We start from the raw sequence: 23,941 nt of genomic DNA, 5'->3' as shown, positions 1-23,941 counted from the left end.
GAGCAACACCAGCCCGGAACTGTAAGTGTAAAATGAGTGTTTTTACGTAAGACAGTAGCAATAACAGGAGACGTAACCGTGGTTTGGTTGCTGTCTTTTAACTTGGTTTTCTGGGGTGTGTTTTTCTTTTTAATTTCTGTTTAAATTACAGAAGAAAATTTTTTCTTTTTTTGTTAGCAAGGATTTTTAAAAAATATATTATTATTGATTTCAGAGATAAAAACATCAATGATGAGAATCATGGACTGGCTGCCTGGGGATCAAACCCACAACCCAGGCATGTGCCCTGACCGGGAATCCAATCATGACCTCCTGGTTCATAGGTCGATGCTCAACCACTGAGCCACCCCAGCCAAGCTGGTGAGAATTTTTAAGTGTAAGTGGATAAGGCTCTGGTCTCAAGACACCGTCAGTGCCCATTTTGTTTCGATGTCACTAAAGTACAATTAATTTTAGAGTGCCTCCACTTTTGGCCTTTCCCCTCCCACTAAAGATTTTTGGGATCTTTCACTGCCTTAAAAAAAATTTAATTTGTATTCTCCATTACTTGCTTGAAAGGTAACAAACTCCTAATCATACCAAAATAATATAGTTGAAATTTTAACTTTATCATTTTTCTATTGTAAGAGTAATGCATATTCATTTTATGATAAAAGGAGGGAGCACAAAAGGCATGAAAAGTTAAATTTATTTTTACTTTTTAGAGAGGGAGAGAGAGAGAAACATTCATGTGAGAGCATAACATCAATTGGCTGCCTCCTGCACACCCCCTACCAGGAATCAAACCTGCAACCTTTTGGTACATGGGACAATGCCCAACCAACTCATACCGGCCAGAATAAGAAGTTAATTTCTAAAGTGCCTGTAATACCATTTGAGGTAAAACTATTAACGTTTTGGCATATTTCATCAGTCTTTTTCTATGTATGTTTTAATATAGCTCAGATATTATAATATATAAAGTACTATATCCAGATTTTTCAACATTATATTAAAATTATTTTTCTCATATCAATAAACACCCTTTTTGTAAACATAATTCTAAAGGCAGCCTAACATTCTATCATAAGAATATACTGTAGTTTATTAAACATTCTCCTAATATCACATATTTAAGAGGAGAGTTAGTAGGTCAAAGGATATAAACGTTATTACAGCCACTCTGTTTCCTAAAAAGACTGGTCTGGGAGCACGGGGAGGGGGATACGCAGAGCCAGAGGGGAGGAAGGAGGGGCCAAGGCCAGCAGGGAAAGGAGGACTCAGAGGTCCTGGCCTAGCCGTTCCAGCTCGTTGAGGAGGAAGTCCATGTCGGCCTGGGTCAGCGCGGGGTTGGCCACGATCAAGCGGAAAAAATTGCCCCGGGTCCCATGGGGCTGGTAGCCGATCATCATGGAGCCCTCCTTCACCATGCGCTCCTTGAGTACTGGGGCCACCTGTGAAGGATACAGAGAGTGTCTCGCTGCAGCCTGGGGTCAGGTGAGGGCTGGGCCAGGTAACTTCCTGGCCAGTGAGTTACCCAAGGTGCATTTCCCTCCGCCCCAGACACCTTCCGGAGGCAGCTCATTGCTGTGATCCTGACCTCGGCCCCAGTTTACCTTTTCCACCATGTCCAACCTGCTTGTCCTTCTCTACCATCTGCTTTATTCCTTACCTCACTTATCTCCAGGTTGTCACATTTTCTGTCAAATCCTAACTTTTCCCTGACTCCCAACACTGCTTTAGTCTAACTTCAAGCCTCTGTCATCCTTAACACCTTCTCCCCTCTCTGAATTCCTGTAATATTTTTGCTCTGTACTCTGTGACCTAACATGCATATTTACAGGATTTCCGTGAACATACTGGTTTCAAATAGGTAACTCTTATTTTCCTAATATTATTCCTTAAGGGCAAGAACAATCTTGTCCTTTCAGGTCATCTGCAGCACCTACCACCAACCTATCAGAGGGATGTAGGACATATCTTCTCAGCTCCAGGAGGCAGGTCTGGACTGGCCTTACTGGTTGTTTTTCCCCAGTGTCAGTGAGTAAAGCTCTCTGTCCCAGACCTGAGCTCCCAGTACAACTCCCAGCACAGGGGTCTATGCACTGGCAACTTATCTGTAATGCCCTCTCTATCTTCTGCTTACTTTCCAGAAACAGTCCCGATTCTCCATCCATATCCCTGAGAAATGAGGACAAGTTGGTGTTTTCCAGTTCAGTCCCCAGCTCAGGAGCAAGAAACCAGCCAAAGGACCTGCCATGCCACCCACAGCCAGCAGGGGGCAGAAACACATCAGCTGCATCCATTTGCTCAACTAGGTTAACCAGAGCCCCAGGGAGGAGAAAGCCTACCTTAGACAGCCTTTCACTGTAATCCAGACTCTCCTGCTTGCCCCGCAGGCTGGGAGGCACAAACCAGAAACACACATTGACAAACTCTGGCTGGAAGGAATGAGGAAGAGAAAGGTGTGAGCTGAGAAAGTGTCCCCTCTCACTGCTCCTCTGCGTCCAGCAGGGCTTTGCTTGGAGGAGGACAGACTACGAGGACATAGGAACAAAGAGAACAGGGTAGGTCAGTGACGGCGAACCTTTTGAGCTCGGCGTGTCAGCATTCTGAAAAACCCTAACTCTGGTGCCGTGTCACATATAGAAATGTTTTGATCTTTGCAACCATAGTAAAACAAAGATTTATATTTTTGATATTTATTTTATATATTTAAATGCCATTTAACAAAGAAAAATCAACCAAAAAATGAGTTCGCGTGTCACCTCTGACACGCGTGTCACAGGTTCGCCATCACTGGGGGAGGCCATACCTCCATGACCAACTCAAATCCTTCCCGCTTCTTCATCTCCTCCGCCAGGTATCTTCAAACGGAGAGTGAGCAATCACAGGAGGAGGGGGAAGAAAACAAAAGACCCAGAAAATGACTGGAGAGGCACTGACAGCAGCAAAAGGCTTTGGGGAAGGGACCTGGGGAGGAGAACTGGAACCACCCTTCACTCCTACCGGGCAAGGGCAAAGGCCTGGTTGACACGCCGCTCCAGCCCTTGCCCGCCCTGTGCCTTCCACATGAGCCACAACTTCAGACAGTCCACCCGGCGGCCACACTGCACCACCTTGTCTCCCGTGTCCAGGGCCACGTCGTAGAACTTGTCCTGCTGGAAGAGGTAGCTGGCCTGGGACCCGTGGCAGCGCTTGAGCAGATTCTATGGGTGGGGTGAGAGACTGTCAGACCCCACGCTCCCCACCCAGGTTTCCTCTAGCGCTTTCTTAGCTCAGTCTACCCATTCCTTTCCCTGGACCGGGCAGTACTGATGGGATAGCTGCCCGCTGACTCAGACCCCTTTCTCTGGGTTTTCTCCTAACACCCAGAGTTCTTCCCAAACTCAACCCAGGATCCCTTCAATTGCAACCAACTTCAAGCTGGAAACTTTTCCTTTGCCTGAAGATAGGCCACGGGGGAGTGAGAATCCACTACAGGGAGTTAGGGTGGCCACAGATTTGCAGCTTCAGATGGGATGGTAAGTAGAACACAGCAAGTCCAGGACCCCTCTAAGGTTGGATAGAAAAGAAGACAAGGTCTAAGGTGAGAGCAGGGACCAGGCCAGGGCTGGGGAAGGCTCACCGTAGTGTCACGGAGAAGGAGAGCTGAGCACTGCAGGCCTGCTGTGAGGAGCTTGTGGGGGTTCCAGGCCACGGAGTCAGCCCTGGGGTGGGCACAGCAAAGCTGGGTGAGCTGGCTCTTCCTCAAGCTGCCCAGCCAAGCTGCCTTCCCTTTCCAGACCTCAGTAAAAGGAGCTTCAGCCTCACCCCCGCCCAGCAGCCAGGGAGAATTGCTATGTCTGCCCCCTGAACTCCAGCCCCAGTCAGCCATCTTGCCAAACCCCTCCCACCAGCCTCCTTGCCCAATGCCATTGAAAGCTCCCTGACCATGACTATTCTCTGGATCAAGCATTTGAAAAGTGGGATGCAGGGAACAGGGGCTGTAGGCACCTCTGGATCCCATCCAGGAGATGTCTGTGTGTCTGTGACAGCAGGACGCTTCCACCCCAGGCGGCCTGTGTAGCAGAAGGAACAGCACGGGTTTGGCCTCAGCTCAGCCCACCCCACCCTCAGGCCCAAGTCCTACTCACGTCCACGTGCAGCCACAGTCCACGACGCTGGCACACGTCAGCAATTGCTTCCAGGGGATCAAAGGCCCCCAGAACAGTAGTCCCAGAGGTGGCACTGACCAGGAACGGCACAGCACCCTAATGCAAAAATGCAGAGAGAGAAAGAGGCTGTGCATCCAAAAAGCAACCCAGAGCCTGGTTGCTAGCGCCCAGCTCTGAATTCTCCACATGCCTGACCTGGGTCCTTTCAACCTAACAAAGTACTGCCGTCGCCTTTCATTTGCAGGTGAGGACACTGAGATTCAGAGATGTGAAGAAACCTGCCCCCAAGCTGAAGCTCCAGAGATGGAACCCAAACCTAGATCTGTCTGGTGGTCGACCTCCAAAACTCATACTCTTTCAAAAAATTTTAATGCCTTACTGGAAAATCAAATGATATTTTATAATTTCTAGTAGTACAAAAGTTTATAAAGAAATTGAACCCAGCAGGTGTGGCTCAGTGGTTGAGCGTCTACCTATGAACCAGGAGGTCACAGTTTGATTCCCAGTCAGGTCACATGGCCGAGTTGTGGGGCAATCCCCAGTGTGGGGCATGCAGGAGGCAGCTGGTCTATGATTCTCTCTCATCACTGATGTTTCTATCTCTCTTTCCCTCTCCCTTCCTCTCTGAAATCAATAAAAATATCTTTTTTTAAAAAATAAATTGAGTTAATAGTTTAAAAAAAAATGTCACAAAGAAAAACCCAGGCCCAAATGGCCTCACTTGTCAATTCTACCAAACATTTAAAAAAGAAGCGATATCAGTTCTTCACTGACTTCTAAAAAAAAAGAGAGGAGGAAACACTCCTGAATTCATCCTATGAGGCAAGTATTAACCTGCTACTTCAACCAGACAAAACATCACAAGAAAACTACAGATAACATCTTCTATGAATACAGATATAAAATCTGAAAGACACTAGCAAACTGAAGTAACAACATAAAGAGAACAAGACACCATGGCAAAATGGGATTTGTTCCAGGAGTGCAAGCTGGGGTTAATACCCAAAATTCAATTAGAATAATACACCCAAATATACCCTATCAATAGGAAAAGGGAGGAAAACACATCCCAATGTGGTCTATCGATCATCTCAATAGAAACAGAAAAACATCTGAGAAAATTCCAACACTCCTTTATGATAAAAATACTCAACAATCTAGAAATTGAAGGGAACCTTCTCACCCTGATAAAGAGCAACGACAGAAACCACAGCTAGCCCAGCTGGCTCACTTGTTGGAGTGTTATCCGTATACCAAAATGATGTGGGTTCGATTCCAGGTCAGGCACATACCTAGGTTGTGGGTTCGATCCCTAGTTGGGGTGCATACAGGAGGCAACTGGTCAATGCTTCTCTCACATCGATGTTTCTCTCTCTCTCCCTTCCTCTGTCTCTAAAATAAAAAACACAAAACATACAAAAAAAGAAAAATACAAACCACAGCTAACATTATACTCAATGGTGAAAGACTAAAAGCCTTCACCCTAAGATCAGAAACAAGACAAGGATACCCACTCTCCTCACTTTTATTCAACATGGTACTGAGGTTCTGGCAGGGCCACTAGGTAAGAAAATAAAATAAGAGGCATCCAGATTGAAAAGGAAAAAAAAAGATCTCTGTTTACAGATAACATGATATTGTATCTATAAAATCCTAAGGAATCCGCTAAAACAACTATTGGAATTAGCCTTAGCCAGTGTGGCTTGGTGGTGAGAACATAGGGCCATGCACGGAAAGGGTTGCCTGTTTGATTCCCGGTCAAGTCTCTCTGTCTCTCCCCTCCTTCCCTCCATCCCTTCCACTCTCTAAAAATCAATGGAAAAAATATCCTCAGGTGAGGATCAACAACAACAAACACATTAGAATTAATAAATGAGTTCAGCAAGTTTGCAGGGTGTAAGAGCATATTAAAAGTTCAATTAGAGCCCAGCTGCAGCGGCTCACTGGTTGAGTGTTGACCTACGACCTATGAACCAGGAGGTCACGGTTCGATTCCCAGTCAGGGCACGTGCCCGGGTTGCAGGCTTGATTCCCAATTGAGCAGAAGGCAGCTGATCAGTGATTCTCTCTCATCATTGATGTTTCTCTCTCTCTCTCTCCCTCTCCTTTCCTCTCTGAAATCAATTTAAAAAACAACACAAGCAACCAAAGAAAAAATAAATTGGACCTCATCAAATATAAAACTTTCGTGCGTCAAAGGACACCTTCAAGAATGTGAATAAACAATGTAGACACTGGAAGAAGATATTTGCAAATCATGTATCTGATAAGAGATTTATATCTAGAATGGAAAAGAATAAGCACATGACAGGATGCTCAACATCATTAGTCATAAGGGAAATACTAATCAAAACCACAGCAAGACACCACTTCACACCCACTGAGATAGCTATAATCAGAAAGAGAAGTAACAGGTGCCAATGAGGATGTGGAGAAATTGGAACCCTTCTATACAGTGCTGGTGGGATTATACACTGGAGCAGTCACTCTGAAAAACAGTCTGGTGGTTCCTCAAAGGTTAAATATAGCAGTGGGACTCTGAATCAGTGGACAGATACATTTACAATTTATAGATGGTGCCAAAATGCCCTCCAAGATGGGTGCAGCCGTCCAACAGCCCCCGCGTGGAGGCCTCCACCCTTCCCACTTCGCACAGCCTGCACTCCTCACACCGGCCCACACATCCTCCCAAGGCTCTCTGCACCGACCCTCAGCTCACAGGAACCTTCCCCCTACACCTCAGGCTGCCAGCACCCTCTCTGTGGTGCCGCCTTGGAGTTCCACTCAGTAACGCGATCCTGCTCCTGCCTGTGGGTCTCGGCAGGTTCCCGAGAGGACCGCAGAGTGTCCTTGGCCCTCAGGCTCTCTCAGTGCAGGCAGGCACCGAGATCAAGGAGAGGGATGAGGGTGCCTTGATCAGGGAGAGCCCAAAGAATCCTCCAAGAAAAAAACACGCCCAGCTCCACCTCCACCACACCCCGGTAGCCCTCACTCACTCACCTCAGCTTCGGCCAGACTGATCTGCCTCTCCAGATCCTCAGGGATCATCTTCCCTCTGGAAAAGAAAACCGAGTGGGTAAAGGAGTGATTGCTCTCTAGGCTAGGAAGTGTTGAGAGCAGGGTACTGTGGGGTTCGCAATACAGAGGCCACCGTGTTGATCTTTTCCCTAAGACATCTCAGGGCACAGGGCAGGAGACTCTAGCACTGAGAGACAGAAGCAACTATTGTGTAGAAACAGAGTGAAGAGAAGTCCACCAGAGGCGTGGGCCTGCGGCCAGAGCTTCTCACAGCAGGAAGGCATGCTGCACCAAGCCGGTCAGGGCCACAAGGACAGGACCGTCACCTCTCATCTGCCTTGACCACTCGGACACTGTCGGTGCCAAGTCCCAGGAAAGCAGCTCCTTTGTTGATGGAGTAGTGACACTGTGGAGAAAGGCAGAGAGCATGTCAGGCTAGGGCAGCCGTGGGCAAACTACGGCCCGCGGGCCGGATCCGGCCCGTTTGAAATGAATAAAACTAAAAAAAAAAAAAAAAAAAAAAAGACCGTACCCTTTTATGTAATGATGTTTACTTTGAATTTATATTAGTTCACACAAACACTCCATCCATGCTTTTGTTCCGGCCCTCCGGTCCAGTTTAAGAACCCATTGTGGCCCTCGAGTCAAAAAGTTTGCCCACCCCTGGGCTAGAGTGGGAGGCAGAGAGGATGGGGAGGAGAGAGAGACTAATAGAAGTCAAGTGTAAGATGTAATAGGTGAGATCCTGTAGACCTGGGCTTCTCAAGCATTCATGAGCCTTCAAATTGCCAGGGTCTTTGATTAAACGCAGAGTCAGATACTCTGGGGTGAGTCCTGAGATTCTGCATTTCTAACAAACGCCCCGTGATACTGATGCTGCTGGTCCAAGGACCACCCTGTAGGTAGAAAGGGTGTGGACTGTGTCCACCTCACTAGCTGCCCCTTCCCATTCCCTCCCCTACAACTGAAGGCAAGGTGGATGGGAGCCCCTGACTCGAAGGAAGCACATACATTGGGGGCAGGCTGACCTTGGAAGAGAGGGGACTGGGCAGCAGAGACCCTGACAGATCTTGGACTCACTGGCTAGAGGTTAGAATCAGGAGCCCAGGGGAGGCCTGTGCCTCTTCCCCACCTCCTTCGTTGTGAAGAGGGCCAGGGGTGGCAGTGCCCGGAGGCCCTTCTGCTTGCAATCGGGAAAGCGCTGATAGCGGGCCAGGTTCACCGCATACATGTTGGAGATAGAGCCACCTGTCATAGGGAGGGGATGGCGGCAAGAGGGACAGACAGTGGGTCAAAACTGGAGCTTGCCCCTCTTGACCTCTCTACCCAGAAGAACTGATAAAAAACACACACGAAGGATTGGCTCCCAGGTCTCTACAAATGCCACGATAGCCCAGAACAGCCCAGGGATCTAGATCCCCTGACTACCCCCTACACATCCTGGGCTGTCCCCAAGACAGCCCCCACCCGGAGAGAGCAGGCACTGGAGCACTGATCCCATGGACTGTTTGGCAAACAGGGGGAGGCAGGGTATTGGGCAGCCTCTTTCTGGTGTGGCCAGAGCTTAGCTGGAGGGGAAACAAAGAGCTCTAAGCCCTGCCAGCTTAGAGCAAGAGAATGGTGAGAAAGGAAGAACCCTTTAAAAGGCCAAAGAAAGACATCCCCTCCAACTCACATACCAGGGCAGAAGACCCCATCCCCAGAGCTCCAGCCCACCAACGCCCGGAGTTTTTTCAGCACCTCTTCTTCCATGAGTACAAACACGGGGGCGATTTCATAAGTGTACCTGCCAGGAGAAGGGACAATGAGAAAGGGGAGCGGACAGGGAAGGAGGCCAGGTGAGACTCTCAGAGGAGTCAGAGAGAGCAGGGGGTGAAAAGGAGTGAGGGAAGGGCCCAAAGAGAGGAAGGAGTTGGTGACAAAGAACCAAGGAAGCAAGAATGAGAACAGGCCCTGGTTGGGTAGCTCAGCTGATTAGAGCGTCATCCAACACACCAAGGTTGCAAATTTGATACTCAGTTAGGCACATACAAGAATCACCAATGGCCCTGGCCAATGTTTCTCAGTGGTTAGAGCATTGGGGGGGTTCAATTCCCAGTCAAGAGCACGTACTGGTCAGGGTGGGTACAGGAGGGAGTCAATCAATGTGTCTCCCTCACATCGATGTGTCTCTCTCTCTCCCCCTTCCTTCCACTCTCTTGAAAAAAATCAATGAAAAAATATCCTCAGGTGAGGATTGACAATAACAACAAAAAAATCAACCAATGAATACAGGAATGGAACAAATCAATGTTTCTCTCTCTCACTTTCTCCTTCTCTAAAAACCAATTAATAGATTTTTTTTTTTTTTAAAGAATGAGAACAAACTAGGGTGAGGCAGGAGAAAGCTTAGAGAAAGGGAGCCTGAAGGGCACAAAGGGGAAGACTCTGCCAGCAGAGACTTCCAGAAAACAGGGACGGGGAAAAATCATTTTCCTCCCCTCGCCCCAGGCATGTGCAAACCCATGTCCTCCGAGGGGTGGTGGGAGGGGCCCTGGGCATGTCTCACTGGCTGGTGTTGAGGCTCTCGGTGACAATACGCCCGGCCAGGGCGTGGGGGTCCAACCCTGAGAAGAGCTGGTTGAAGAAGCGAGGGTGACCTGGAGGAGGGGACGGGGCTCAGAGTCGAGCTGGGTGCCAACTCCAGGCACTCTCCCCACCAGAACCCGGGACCCACAGGTCTTCACGCTGTAGCGGATCACAGCCTGGCACCGCTCCAGGATTTGCTCCTTTGACTCCCCCTGGCTCCGCAGCTCCAAATCCAGCAGCTGCTTCAGCTCCTCCGGCTCCTTCCACTCGCAGACCTAGGGGGAGAAGTGGGAAATTCTGGGGGCCCTTAGACACTCTACTGACTGCTGCCCAAACCATATCTCAGTATACACAAGACACCACCGACATGCACTTAAAGCAACAAGTCAGGAATATTTTTAAAGCAACACACGAACAAGGGTAAATAAACACAGTAAGACCCAGTATATAATCCCTGAGGCACACAGTGGGAGAAGCCTGCGGAAAAGTCTTGTTGGGGGAGCAAAGTTCTGAGCCGCATTGATGGGCATAAAGAACAGGGAGAAAGGACCCACCTTCTCGGAAGCACTGGTCCCTTTCCAAATGACTTCATCCACAACAACCCCAAACACGTCCCGAAGCAAGGCTTCTGCAGCCACGGGGTCCCAGCCAAGGGAGGGGAGTGGTTTAGAGTCAGCCATCAGGATGAAATCTGTGAGCAGAGCAGGAGTTATTCCCTGCTCAGCCTGCATACCCCACCTGGACCTAACCAAGAACCCCAACCCCTTAAGGAGCCTAAGGCCCCAGTCCTGCAGCTCAGTCCTGGCCTTCACTGTATAGATAAGGGCAGATGAGAGCATCCAGGGAGAAAGCCAGTAGAAACAGGGGAGAGGGAAAAAGGCAGTTAGCACAGATCAGGTGAAATCTAGTGGCCACTGCCCACCTAACGCAGCAACAAGAGGCTTACGTTTCTGCTCAGGTCTCTGTTCCGGTGAGCTGGAGGCAGGTTACACAATTTGCTTTTCGGAATGTTAGTACCAGGGAAGCAGAGGGAATGAGTACAGGCAGCAGTCACATGACCATGACATCACTCCCATGACCTTGCCCTAAAGAAAATGGACACCGATTTGGGATAGGGACACTAGGTTAAGTCCTCTGAATAATCATTAGCTGACATGAAGGGGGAGACGAGATAAAAGGCACAAACACGTGCCACATTAACATCAGGGTTAAGAGGAGCAGAGAGCCAGCAGAAGGAGTGGCTTTCCACCTGAACCAAAGGGCCCTGGATAGGGTTCCTGGAACATGTTTGGCAGGGAGACAAGAGCAAGGGGAGGGGAGAGACTGAGGTGGGGGGAGCCTGACGGAGACCAGTGGTTCAGGCAGGTCTCAGAGGCCAATCTCTGCATCCCGCCACCCACAGTCTTTTCAGAACTGTCCCGATTTCTAAAGCCCTCTCCCAGAGCAGGAAGGAAAGGAGGTTACATGGAGGAAGCACTTTGTTAAACACGTGTAACCCTGTGCCATGCAGCCTGAGAGTGCTCAATAAACAGGGAGTGGCTGTTTGAAGCGAACACCAGCTGTGTTCATGACAGGGTGCTGGGGACTGAGAAAGCCTTTCTGTCCCAGTGGGAAGACACAGATGCACACGCAACAGTTGTACCCGGGGCATGGCTGGGTGCTGACCCCAAGCATTATTCAGGAAAAGAGAAGGCTGAAGACTGGGGAAGATCCGAGTAGGACTGGAGCTGAATCTTGAAAGTGGGGAGGAGAAATGAAATTGGCAAAAAGGAGGAAGAGAGGCATGCAGGAATGCCAGGAGCTTACATCAGGAAGGAGTATGGCTTGTTCTAAGGTCAGCGAAAGGGCCCAACTGGCTGGAGGAAGGGTCTGCAAGAGTGATACAGGAGCACAGCTGCACAAGATTATGGGGAGCCTGGAATGCCAGCCAGGCCAAAGAATCTAAATTTTTTCCTGCAGAAAATGGGAAGTCACTGAAAGATTCCGTGTCAAGAAAAATGTGATGAAATTGATGTTCTCCAAAGACCAGTGTTAAGCAGCAGGATGCAGAAGTAATAGGCTGTTGCCATAAGCCAGACAAGAGGTGGTCCACACTGGAATAGGATGGTGTCCGTGGGAAAGGACAGATACAGGAAGCTGCAGGCGTGGCCACTCACTAGATTACACTGAATTCAACACATACGGAATCTACGTTGGAGAAGGAAGAGTCAAAGATAACCTTGGGGTTTCAAGCCTGGGTGACTGGAAAAATAATCATCCCCCGAAAGAAATTAGGGTGCAGAAAGGGGAAGCTGGAGGGAAAGTAAATGCCTATTTCTTGGAAACACTCATCCACGTGGAGGTGTCCTGGGGCTACAGATACTCATACGGGAGGTGGTCAGGCCGAGCTCTGATGAGATGCTAGAATAGAAAGCAAATTTGAGAGTCAGGGTGCAGCTAAAGCCTTGTGACCAGCTCCTTCAGATTACCACTTGTTCTGATCGATGGCACACGCACTTTCTGAGCAGCACTTCAAAACATACGAAGAAGTGGAAAATTGGGTCTCTGAATGGTTTGCCTCAAAACAAGAAAAGTTCTATTGGGACGGTATCCACAAATTACCTAAAAGATGGGGCAAATTTGTAGCTAGCGATGGACATTACTTTGAATAAAGCACTTTTGATGTTTCTCTTGAAATTATCATGTTTTCTTTGATTACAAAATCTGCATTTTTAACCGGTATCGACATTTTTAACCGGTTAAGAGCCAATCCGCATTTGGGAACATTGGTGCAATTTCATGTGGTTGTGGATTTCAGTGTGACTCACCTTATGAATTCGGATTTTGTAATCACAACCAAGGCATGTGCCCTGACCTGGAATCAAACCAGCAACCTTTTGGTGCATGGGACGACACCCAACCAACTGAGCTACACGGGCCAGGGCTAAAAGAACATTCTTTTGTTTGTTTGTTTGTTTGTTTGTTAATCCTCACCCAAAGATATTTTTCCATTGATTTTTAGAAAGAGTAGAAAGGAGGGGGAGAGACAGAGAGACACATCGATTGGTTGCCTCCCACATGCGCTCTGACCAGGGTCAGGATGAAGCCTGCAACTTGACAGGAATCAAACCGGAGACCCTTCCTCTGCAGGCCAATGCTCTATCCACTGAGTCAAACCAGCTAGGCTAAGAGAACATTCTTATTCTTAGAAAACATGCTGAAACACACAGCAATAAAGGAGCAAAAATACTGTAAATTTCAGTTCAGAAAAAGACAATACTGTGTGCATGTATCTACAAACATTTTTAGAAAAATAAAAGCTCATAAAGTTCACCCTTTTAAAGAATACAACTCATTCCCAATAAACAATGTTTGTTAACAATGAAAACAAAAAAAAGAATACAACTCAGTGGTTTTGAAAAATTTATTCACAAGTTGTGCACTGATTACGTTATTTAATTCCAGACCATTTTCATCATCCCCAAAAGAAACCCCATAGCTACTAGCAGTCACTCTCTATATAAAAAGACTGAAAAAGATGGGGAAAGTCTTCAAAATATTAACTGTGGTTATTTTGGGGTATTGGAATTATAATTTTTATTTTCTTATTAATATGCCTCTATATTTTTATAATTTTATATGATAATTTCAATTACTTATATAATTAGAATAAAGGTTATTTTTAAACAACAAAAAAAAGATTAAGAAGGAATTAAGGGGCAACAAGAATTCCAAAATAGCCGAAGCCAGTTTGGCTCAGTGGATGGAGCGTCGGCCTGCGGACTGAGGGGTCCCAGGTTCGATTCCGGTCAAGGGCATGTACCTGGGTTGCGGGCACATCCCCAGTGGGAGATGTGCAGGAGGCAGCTGATCGATGTTTCTCTCTCATCAATGTTTCTAACTCTCTATCTCTCTCCCTTCCTCTCTGTAAAAAATCAATAAAATATATTAAAAAAAAAAGAATTCCAAAATGCACAAAGCTCCAGGCTCAAGGAATGACCCTAGTACAGTGGTCGGCAAAATGCAGCTCGTGAGCCAAATGCGGCTCTTTGGTCCCTTGAGTGTGGCTCTTCCTAAGCCATAGGAGTACCCTAATTAAATTAATAACAATGTACCTATCTATACAGTTTAAGTTAAAAAAATTTGGCTCTCAAAAGAAATTTCAATCGTTGTACTGTTGGCATTTGGCTCTGTTGACTAATGAGTTTGCCGACCACTGCCCTAGTACATCATGTGCTTTCCCAATTCCTCAACCCACTATCATCCCAAAGATTTGAGTGACAAAGGTAGCCATATACTGCTCATTTCTATCACAGAGACCAGCTGGCTCTCAGAGAAAGGACTGGGTTTAGCTAGTTCAGCAAACATGGCTGAGTATTTACTAGTTGTCAGCTAAAAGGCCAGAAGGAAGGCTGGCAGGTAAAATGAAGGCATGCTCACCACAATAGATTTGAAGTTTATGATGGATAGGCAGGGCTAACGAACTCTGTTCAACTGGCCCAGAGTAGCCTTCAGAAAGGAAAAAACACTTGGGCTCTCCTTAAAGCTATAGAGCTGGTGCAGGAAAACACTAATTGGTATTCATTACAATACCATTTGAATAAATGATGGAGTGGTCCTGAGAGAAGTGTGTACCAAGGAAGTCTGGGAAGGTCACACAGGAGGGGGCCTGCCTGTGGGCAAATGGATTAGGGAAGGAGCCTCTTAAAGCCCTTTCAGCCAGGCTTGTTAGAAAATGAAAACACTGCTTCTATGGTATCTACTGACTCAACACCCACATTCATAGAGAGGCACCTATTCTCTTTAAGTACCCATTGTGAGGGAGAGGACTAATTCTTAGCCTTCTTTAAGAAAAGCACCAAAACCGTAGATGGTTTGGCTCAGTGGATAGAGTGTCAGCCTGCAGGCTGAAGGGTTTCGGATTAAATTCCAGGCAAGGGCACATGCCTGGTTGTGGTCTTGATCCTCAGGGGGGGTCATGCAGGAGACAGCCGATCAATGACTCTCTCTCAGCATTGATGTTTCTATCTCTCTCTCCCCCTTCCTTCTTCTCTGAAATCAATAAAAAATATATATTCTTTTTTTAAAAAAGAAAAGCACTAAATACAGCCAGGCCAGAGGTCACAGGTCAATTCCTAGTCAGGGCGCATGTCCAGGTTGCAGGCTAGATCCCAAGTGGGGGACATGCAAAAGGCAGTCAATCAATGATTCTCTCTCATCACTGATGTTTCTCTCTTCTCCTCCCCTCCCCTCCCCTCCCCTCCCCTCCCCTCCCCTCCCCTCCCCTCCCCTCTTCTCTCTCTCTCTCTCTCTCTTTCTCCCTTCCTCTCTGAAATAAATTTTAAAAGGCACCAAATACAAAATAGGCACTCAAAAAAAAAAAGTTAAGTTTTCATCTTCCCCACTCTCCCCTCCCTTCCCCCAGGTCTTGCACAAAGGCACTCAATAAACACTTGGTGAATCAATAATTTTCAAGTACAGAAAAATAATACTGCATTCCACTAACATTTGATTTGCATAAACCAAAAAAATTTATACTAATAACTTAGAAGATTTGCAAAATATTTTTTTCTTCTCAAAGCCTTCTCATCTATAATCTCATTATTTCCTCACATTAGTGCTAGAAATTAGTCTGGAAAGGTATTTATTTATTTACTTATTTATCTTCATTTTCAAGATGAGGTCTCTTGGGCCAGATAGAATTAACTTGTCTAAGATTACAAAGGTAATATGGGAGCAAGCCTAGATTGCTGATTTCTGACTTCTAGGCTAGTACCTATTGGTCCCTTTTAAGTATGGTATTTCTAACTACCTCTCACCATACACAAAAATAAACTGCAGCTGAAACAAAGATATAAACTAAAAATATACAAGTATAAGAATACCAAAAGGAAATATTTTTATAATCTTGAAGCAGCATGTCATAAAAACCCAAAAGCCACAGGCAGATGTGACTAGGTAAAATTTTTTTAAGAGTCTGTGTAAAGACAAACACCATTAAATTGGTTAAAGATCACTGATGGCTTTATTTTCCCCCAACTCAGTGTATTCCAAAATGGTTTTTCCTCGCCTTACAATTATTGCTTTCCATGTAAATTTTAAAATAAGTTTAGCCCTGGCCAGTTTTCTCAGTGGTTAGAGCGTTGGCCTGCAGACCTAAGGGTCTTAAGTTCACTTGACTAGGTTGCAGGTTTGATCCCCAGTTTGGGAGGCAACCAGTTAAATCTCTCTCTTTCTCTTTCACACCCCTCCTCCCTCCCTTCCTCTCTCTCTAAAGATCAATGGAAAAAAATATCCTCAGATGAGGATTAAGAAAAACACAAAACAAAATAAGTTGCCCTAATCGGTTTGGCTCAATGGATAGAGCCTGCAGACTCAAGGGTCCCAGGTTCGATTCCGGTCAAGGGCATGTACCTTGGTTGCAGGCACATCCCCAGTAGGGAGTGTGCAGGAGGCAGCTGATCGATGTTTCTCTCTCTCATCGGTGTTTCTAACTCTTTATCCCTCTCCCCTCCTCTCTGTAGAAAATCAATAAAATATATATTTTTTTAAAAAGTAAGTTTAAGTTCCTTGAAAAGTCCTGTTTTAATTATAATTTAACTTAACATATAACAAAAACCTAGGTCTCTATGATATTAAGTCTTCCTACTAATGGACATGGTAAAACTCTTCATTTAATCAAGCCCTTGGCCCTTTTTGTCTTTCTCTAAAATAGTATGATTTTTTAAAATACTATATGACTTGAAGTTTCCTGTTAAATTTATTTCTAGAAATGTCAAAACTTTTATTGTGAATGAGATTATGACATTTTTATGGTTGGTTATTGTTGTTATATTATATAATTTGTTAATCTTACATCTGGCCATGCTACTAAACTCATTAGTTTTACTATTTTGTCAATTAAGTCTCTTTGTAGATGAATATATGAAAATGACGAGATTTTTTTGAGTAGTATAATCATTTTGATAGTAAACATTCTTGTTTTGTGCCTATATAGGAATGTTACAAGTGTTTTCCATAAAGCATAACTTTTGCTCTGGAAAAAAAAGTTGAAAGATAAATGAAAATCCAAGAGAAAATATTTTAAATGCATCTGATAAATAAAAAGTTAATATAACATAGAGAAGATTTCTACCAGTCAATAGGAAATAGAGAAATGACTACTTTTCTTAAGGGGTAAAAGATGAACGGGCAGTGAAACAATGAAATGGTAAAAAACAAAACAAAAACAAAAAACAAGAGATGCTCTTATGCTAAGCAAAATAAGCCAGTCAGAGAAAGATAAATATCACGTGATCTCACTCATTTATGGAATATAATGAACAACATAAACTGATGAACAAAAATAGAACCAGAGACATCGAAGCATCAAACAGATGGTCCAACCTATGAGGGAAGGCAGGCGGTAAGAGGTTAAGAGATCAACAAAAGGACTTGTATGCATGCATATGATCATAACCAATGGACAAAGACAGTAGGGGGATAAGGGTATGTGCTGGGGGGTGGGAGCAGCCAGGGAGAGGTCAATGGGGGTAAAAGGAGACTCATGTAATACTTTAAACAATAAAGAATTTAAATTAAGGAGAAACCAAGATGGTAGCATAGGTAAACAACTGAAATTGCTGACTCGCACAACCACTTTAAAAATACAAATAAAAGACAAAACGGACATTATCCAGAACCACAGGAAGGCTGGCTGAGTGGAAATTCTACAACCAGAAGGAAAGAGAAAAGCACACTGAGACCCAGAGGAGGTGTGGAAGTAAAGTGCAGAGGTACGGAGGCGCATGCGGAAAGGGCTGGCAACTGAGGACGCGGTTGTCTTTTTCAATCGGGAGGGAGTCACAAGTTCCCGACAGCCCTGAACTCCAGTTCCGGGCGAGTCTCTGGGGACCCAGACTCATATGGGGAGAAACTGGACTGTCTGGCATCGGGTGGTACTCGAGGGCAGCTTGAAAGATAAATGAAAATCCAAGAGAAAATATTTTAAAATATTTAAAAAATCATACTATTCTCAGAGGTGCTTGCAGTGATTACCGTGGGACACTGAGACCCGGGGCCTCTTAGGGCAGGGCTGAGGATCAGCCATAGCTGTTTGCTCCACCCTATTGATTCCCTGAGACCCCGCCCCACCAAAGCTGTGAGCAGAGGCTTTTGCATATGAATGGGCTGGCCCTTTGAGATCTAAAATTACCTAACAAATTGCAGCTGGGTCAGAGAGACCCAGAACATCCAAAAGAAGGCCCAAGGCCCCAGAGCAGCTTGCATTGCTTCACAGCTGGGCCTCATCTGGGCACCTCCAAACCCCAAACAAAGAAGAGGAATCTGCAGATCTCTCCATAGCTCCTGCTGGGTAGCCTCAGGAAGAGGCTAAATTAGCACCTCCTTAGAGATCCAAGTGCCAGTGTACCCAGTGGTCAGAGTGGGACCATCCAGATTACAACTCCTCAGATCCAGAAGAGACACACTCAGGGAGCAGACTCAGTGAGCACCAGAGCCCCACTGAAGAAAGTCTTGCCCCACAAGGGTGTCTCCAGCACAGAAGTTTTCCCACCGTAGACACAGCTGATTCTCACAGCTAACTGGCCTGGAGGTCAATTCCTCCCAGTGATACCAACAACAATCAAGGCATAACTACAACAAGACTGTGCACACAGCCCACAAAGGGGTGCACCAAGAGTGTCCACCTCAGGTAATTGGGGAGGCTGAGCCACTGGGCCCTATAGGACACCTAGCACAGAAAGCCACTCTATCAACACAGGGAAGCATAAAAAATGCGGAGACAAAGAAACAGGTCACAAATGACAGAAATGGAGGAAAGCAAACTACTGGATATAGAGTTCAAAACCACGGTTATAAGGTTTTTCAAGAATTTTCTAGAAACCGCCAATAAATTTAGTGAGACCCTCCATAAATCTAGTGAGGCCCTCGAGGATATGAAAAAGGACCAACTAGAAATTAAGCATACACTGACTGAAATAAAGAATATTATGGAGAGTTCCAACAGCAGACTAGAGGATCGCAAGAATCATGTCAAAGATTTGAAATACGAAGAAGCAAAAAACACCCAACCGGAAAAGCAAAATGAAAAAAGAATCCAAAAATATGAAGATAGTGTAAGGAGCCTCTGGGACAACTTCAAGCGTACCAACATCCAAATTATGAGGGTGTCAGAAGAAGAAGAGAGAGCAAGATATTGAAAACCTATTTGAAGAAATAATGACTGAAAACTTCCCCTTCCTGGTGAAAGAAATAGACTTACAAGTCCAGGAAGCACAGAGAATCCCAAACAAGAGGAATCCAAAGAGGACCACACCAAGACACATCATAATTAAAATGCCAAGAGCAAAAGACAAAGAGAGAATCTTAAAAGCAGCAAAAGAAAAAAAGAAGAAAAAAAGCAGCAAAAGAAAAACAGTTAGTTACCTACAAGGGAGTACCCATACGACTGTCAGCTGATTTCTCAACAGAAACTATGTAGGCCAGAAGGGAGTGGCAAGAAATATTCAAAGTGATGAATAGCAAGAACCTACAACCAAGATTACTCTACCCAGCAAAGCTATCATTCAGAATTGAAGGCCAGATAAGAAAAAGCTAAAGGAATTCATCACCACCAAACCAGTATTATATGAAATGCTGAAAGGTATTCTTAAGAAGAAGAAGAAGAAAAAGGTAAAGATAAAAATTATGGCCCTAGCTGGTTTGGCTCAGCGGATAGAGCGTCGGCCTGCAGACTCAATGGTCCCAGGTTCGATTCCAGTCAAGGGCATGTACCTGGGTTGCGGGCACATCCCCAGTAGGGGGCGTGCAAGAGGCAGCTGAATCGATGTTTCTCTCTCATTAATGTTTCTAACTTGCTATCCCTCTCCCTCTCCCTTCCTCTCTGTAAAAAAATCAATAAAATATATTTTTTAAAAAATTATGAACAACAAATACATATCTATCAAGTGATTCTAAAAATCAAGTGAATAAAAAATCTGATGAACAGAATAAACTGGTAAATATAATAGAATCAGGGGCATAGAAAGGGAGTGGACTGACAATTCTCGGAGGGAAAAGGGTGTGGGGGATGCAGGAAGAGACTGGACAAAAATCGTACACCTATGGATGAGGACAGTGGCGGGGGTAAGGGCAGAGGGTGGGGTGGGAACCAGGTGGAGGGGAGCTATGGGGGAAAAAAGAGGAACAACTGTAATAATCTGAACAATAAAGATTTAATAATTTTTAAAAAAAGAATTTAAATTTAAAAATAAAATAAAATGGGGATAAAAATAGGGGGGTAGCCTGGCCGGTATGGTTCAGTGGTTGAACATACATTTATGAACCAGGTCACAGTTCAATTCCCAGTCAGGGCACATGTCAGGCTGTGGGCTCAATCCCCAGTGGTGTTGTGCAGGAGGCAGCTGATCGATGATTCCATCCTATCACTGATATTTCTGTCTCTCTCTCACTCTCCCTTTCCCTCTGAAATCAATAAAAATTAAAAAAACAACAAGAGATGCTCAATTCCACTATTAATGCCAAACGAAACAATGAAATTACTATTTTTCACCTATCGAATTACCAACCGTATAAAAAATTCATAGCATCCAGTATAGCCAAGGTTGTACGAAATGGAGATACTCACACATGGTTCTGAGTAAATGCACAAATTCTTACAAACTTTTGAAATGCAATTTCACAGAATTTGTTAAAATTTATAATGCACATATCCTTTCTACAAATCTATCTAATGGAAAAGGCTAACTATATAAGGATGTTCATTATGGCATTGTTTATAAAACAGACAAAAATTGGAACTAAGCTAAATGTTCATCAGGATGGGTCTGGAAAACTAAAGTACAGACATAAGTTGGAATACTATGCAACAATTCTAAACTGAGCCTGGCTGGTGTGGTTCAGTAGTTGAGCATTGACTGGAACACAAGGTCACAGCTCATTTCTAGTTGGGTTGTGGGCTCAATTCCCAATGGGGTGTGCAGGAGGCAGCCAATTAATGATTCTCTCTCATCATTGATGTTTCTCTTTTGCTCTTTCTCCCTTCCTCTCTGAAATCAACTATATATATATATATATATATATATATATATAGATATATATATATATATAGATATATAGATATATATATATATAGATATATATATATATATATATATTTTAATGTGAACTCACTTAGATGTCTAAAATACACCGAATGGCATACTGTACGTGCCCAAAAAATGTTCTAAATGGAAAAAAAATTTTTTTGTATGAATAGAAAAAGCCTGGGAATATATGTACCAAATTGACAAAAATGACTACCTTCAGGAGCATGGGGCAGTAAGAGAGGGAAACTAAACATTTTTTACCTTTTATCCTTTTGTTGCATAAATTGTTAAAATAAATGAGCTAATTTGTAAAAACTTATTGCTGACAGTTTCACTCAATTTTATCTCAATTTTATGATGATCCTAAGAGCGAAAAAACTCAACTAATGGACTGCCCAAGGAAATGAAACCTGTGTGCAAAAAGTGGCTGGGAGCCCTGACTGGTTTGGCTCAGTGGATAGAGCATTGGCCTGCGGACTCAACGGTCCCAGGTTCGATTCCAGTCAAGGGCATGTACCTTGGATGTGGGCACATCCTCAGTGGGGAGTGTGCAGGAGGCAGCTGATCCATGTTTCTCTCTCATCGATGTTTCTAACTCTATCCCTCTCCCTTCCTCTCTGTAAAAGATCAATAAAATATATATTTTTTTAAAAAAGTGGCTGGGAATTATCTTCTTTCATAAGTAAAGTTTTTTTTCTTTTTTTTTTCTTTAAATATATTTTATTGATTTTTTTTTTTTAGAGAGAGGAAGGGAGAGGGATAGAGTTAGAAACATCGATGAGAGAGAAACCTCCTGCACACCCCCTACTGGGGACGTGCCCAAAACCAAGGTACATGCCCTTGACCGGAATCGAACCTGGGACCCTTCAGTCTGCAGGCCAACGCTCTATCCACTGAGCCAAACCAGTTAGGGCGTTTTTTTTCTTTTACTATCTCTACTGATTCTTCAAAACTCACAACCTGACAGTACCTACCACAGAAGCTGGGGCCTAAATGGAATGGATATTGCCTTCCATCAAGTGCACTTCGAATAGTCCACCTTAAGCAGGACCACTTCCTAATAGCTAAAATTGGGAGAATTTGAAGAAAGGATCGTTTCCTTTTTCCTAATGCGGCCAGGCCCAAGCACCATCCTGCATCGCCTTCTCCAATGAAAGGAGTTTCCTACTGAGGGAAGTCCTAAAGTTTTTCCCAAGTGAGCCCAATGTCAGACGCTGGAGGGTCTGGAATAAAGGGGGAAGCGGTATAAGGTGACCAGCCTGGCCGGGGATGCACCGCGGGGCACCCATTTTCAGATTGGAGTTGAGTGTACACATCAGGCGCGTGCACAGAAAGCTGACTCGCCCTGGCAGGGTGGCTCAATTGGTTGAAGCGTCATCCTGTACACAAAAGGTGGCGAGTTCTAATCCCTATTTGGGCACATAGTTAGGTTGCGGTTGGATCCCGGTGGGGGCATGTGATGTTTCTCTCTCTCCCTTACTTTATCTAAAATATGTAAACTTAACCCTGACCAGTTTGGCTCAGTGGATAGAGCATTGGCCTGCGGCCTGAAGGGTCCCAGGTTCCATTCCGGTCAAGGGCATGTACCTTGGTTGCGGGCACATCCCCAGTGGGGAGTGTGCAGGAGGCAGCTGATCGATGTTTCTCTCTCATCCATGTTTCTAACTCTCTATCCCTCTCCCTTCCTCTCTGTAAAAAATCAATAAAATATAGTTTTAAAAAAATTTATAAAACTTAATTCCTCTCCCAGCTGACTGGGCCTGATGGAAACCTCAAGTAATGACAACCTCGGCCGAGTTACGTGAAATGGTGGGGTTACGAACTATTCTGGCTCTGTTTGGGGCACCAGGTTCAAAAGCGACCGAGAGAACGTCCACGAAGAACGTAGGTAGAGTGATGGCGCTTTTTTGAGGAGTCTCTGGCAAAACCTTTAAAAAGCACCCAGCCGTTCCGTCATTTCTGGGCCTCCGTTCCTGCCCTCAGTCAAGATGGCCGCGTGGGACTCGCCCGCACCACGGCGCATGCGCCGTACCACCAGCCTCCTTTCTGTGCGAAGGCACCGCCCATTCACGCACCAGCTACACCCCATTCCCTGCGTCCTCGGCAGCACCCCTTTGCTAGCTGTCCCCGCCCGGCCAGGCTCCCCAGCCCGGAAGTGGATGTAGCTGTGTAGCGGAGAGGACGAGGGGGAGGGGAAAGTGCTTCCGGGGAAGCAGGCCCGGGGTTGGTGTTTGTAAACTTGCCTCGGTCCCGGCGGGGGCAGCGGCGGCCACGGGGTTGGCACAGGGTACTGGGCCTGGAGGAGGCGTCGCGCAGTGGGTGAGCCCGCTGGAGGCCGCGCCTGGCAGGTAGGAGCACGCCCCGGGGAGCGCAGCGTCGTCCGAGCAGACGGCAGCGCTTCAGCAGCTCGCAGGCCGTGGGGCGCTGCGCGGGCAGGGGGAGGGGAAGGGAGGAGGGGCGCGTGGAGAAGGGAGGGGGCTCCCCGGGGAGTGGAAGAGGCCGCGCGCGCGCACCGCCCCCCGCCCACGCTCCCGCCCGCCGCCCGCCGCGTGACCGACCCAAGAAAGGGGGGCTCGCTTGGAGGGAACGCGGGCGCGAGCACGCACCTTGCACGCACCTTCCTCGGCGCTCTGCGTCTCTGTCCCGTCGCTAGGCTCCCCGGCTCGCTGGCTGGAGGGAGGGAGGGAGGGGGAAAGCGCAGCGCGAGTCCTCGCATGCCTGCCTTCCACCTCCGCAGTGAGTTTCTGCACCTTCGGGCGGATTCGGAGAAGGCGCGCGCGTGGCCCGGCCGGGGTGCACGCTGCCAGTCTGGTTTCTGCCTCCTGCACCCAAGTGCCCAGTGGTAGCCCCTGAGTTTCTCTCCACCGCAGTTCTGGCCACCTTAACAGAGCTTCGCGGATGGCCCACTCCGCACGAAAGCCCCTTCAGGGCCTCCGCTCCCTTCTTCCGTTCCTCAGGTCGCAAATGCAAGCGTTTGGCCAGTTGCGGTTCCTCCACAAGGGACCCCGGTTACTTTTGCTCGTCTTGGCTGTCCCCTCCCCCCTTCCCCAAGAGACCAGTTTCTTCTCGGCCTAGAAAGGTAACTCTGGCACACACACACACACACACACACACAGTTCAGGTCACTACAGGTTGGATAGCCTGAGGATGTTG

The 23,941-nt window shown here is 46.2% G+C and overlaps 2 protein-coding genes across 12 annotated transcripts in view; one reads left to right on the top strand and one right to left on the bottom strand.

The window, feature by feature from the left end:
- Nucleotides 1-670: 670 nt before the first annotated feature.
- On the bottom strand, nucleotides 671-23,526 carry CSAD (cysteine sulfinic acid decarboxylase). 7 transcript variants are annotated; one of them, XM_081084878.1, is made up of 17 exons: nucleotides 23,395-23,526; nucleotides 23,032-23,084; nucleotides 10,669-10,807; nucleotides 10,277-10,413; nucleotides 9,871-9,997; nucleotides 9,703-9,793; nucleotides 8,834-8,940; nucleotides 8,287-8,402; nucleotides 7,481-7,560; nucleotides 7,137-7,191; nucleotides 4,116-4,232; nucleotides 3,976-4,040; nucleotides 3,608-3,689; nucleotides 2,989-3,188; nucleotides 2,795-2,846; nucleotides 2,331-2,420; nucleotides 671-1,433 (listed from the first exon to the last, which is right to left on the bottom strand). In XM_081084878.1, the coding sequence occupies exons 4-17, from the start codon at nucleotides 10,400-10,402 to the stop codon at nucleotides 1,260-1,262; spliced, it is 1,482 nt and encodes a 493-aa protein (XP_080941004.1). In that variant the 5' UTR covers nucleotides 10,403-10,413; nucleotides 10,669-10,807; nucleotides 23,032-23,084; nucleotides 23,395-23,526; the 3' UTR covers nucleotides 671-1,259. The 7 variants fall into 7 exon arrangements, with proteins under 7 accessions (XP_080941004.1, XP_080941005.1, XP_080941003.1 ...); XM_081084879.1 differs by having other exon boundaries at nucleotides 23,032-23,212; nucleotides 23,395-23,427; XM_081084877.1 differs by lacking the exon at nucleotides 10,669-10,807 and having other exon boundaries at nucleotides 23,395-23,520.
- The window catches only part of ZNF740 (zinc finger protein 740), a 10,932-nt gene continuing 9,948 nt past the window's right edge, over nucleotides 22,958-23,941 (top strand). Inside the window, exons 1-2 of one of the 5 annotated variants that reach the window (XM_081084888.1) lie at nucleotides 22,995-23,136; nucleotides 23,746-23,867. The gene's annotated coding sequence lies outside the window, so the exon portion shown is untranslated. Of the gene's footprint in view, nucleotides 23,137-23,745; nucleotides 23,868-23,941 lie in introns of all 5 variants that reach the window. The other 4 variants (XM_081084884.1, XM_081084886.1, XM_081084889.1 and 1 more) reach the window with 4 other exon arrangements.

This window comes from Myotis nattereri (assembly GCF_964212035.1).
Source record: "Myotis nattereri genome assembly, chromosome: 2".
Classification (NCBI taxonomy): domain Eukaryota; kingdom Metazoa; phylum Chordata; class Mammalia; order Chiroptera; family Vespertilionidae; genus Myotis; species Myotis nattereri.
The sequence above is the reverse complement of the archived record's forward strand: the minus strand, read 5'-3'. Positions and strand labels throughout refer to the sequence as shown.

Bases quoted from the DNA above. Each gene is read 5' to 3' on its own strand.
- CSAD (XM_081084877.1), bottom strand. From the start codon at position 23,504: ATGCGAGGACTCGCGCTGCGCTTTCCCCCTCCCTCCCTCCCTCCAGCC. The intron at 10,414-23,031 runs GCAAGTTTACAA...CTCTGCTCACAG, and splicing joins CTGCCCCCGCCGGGACCGAG to ATTTCATCCTGATGGCTGAC. The intron at 3,189-3,607 runs GTGAGCCTTCCC...CCCCACCCATAG, and splicing joins TCCTTCTCCGTGACACTACG to AATCTGCTCAAGCGCTGCCA.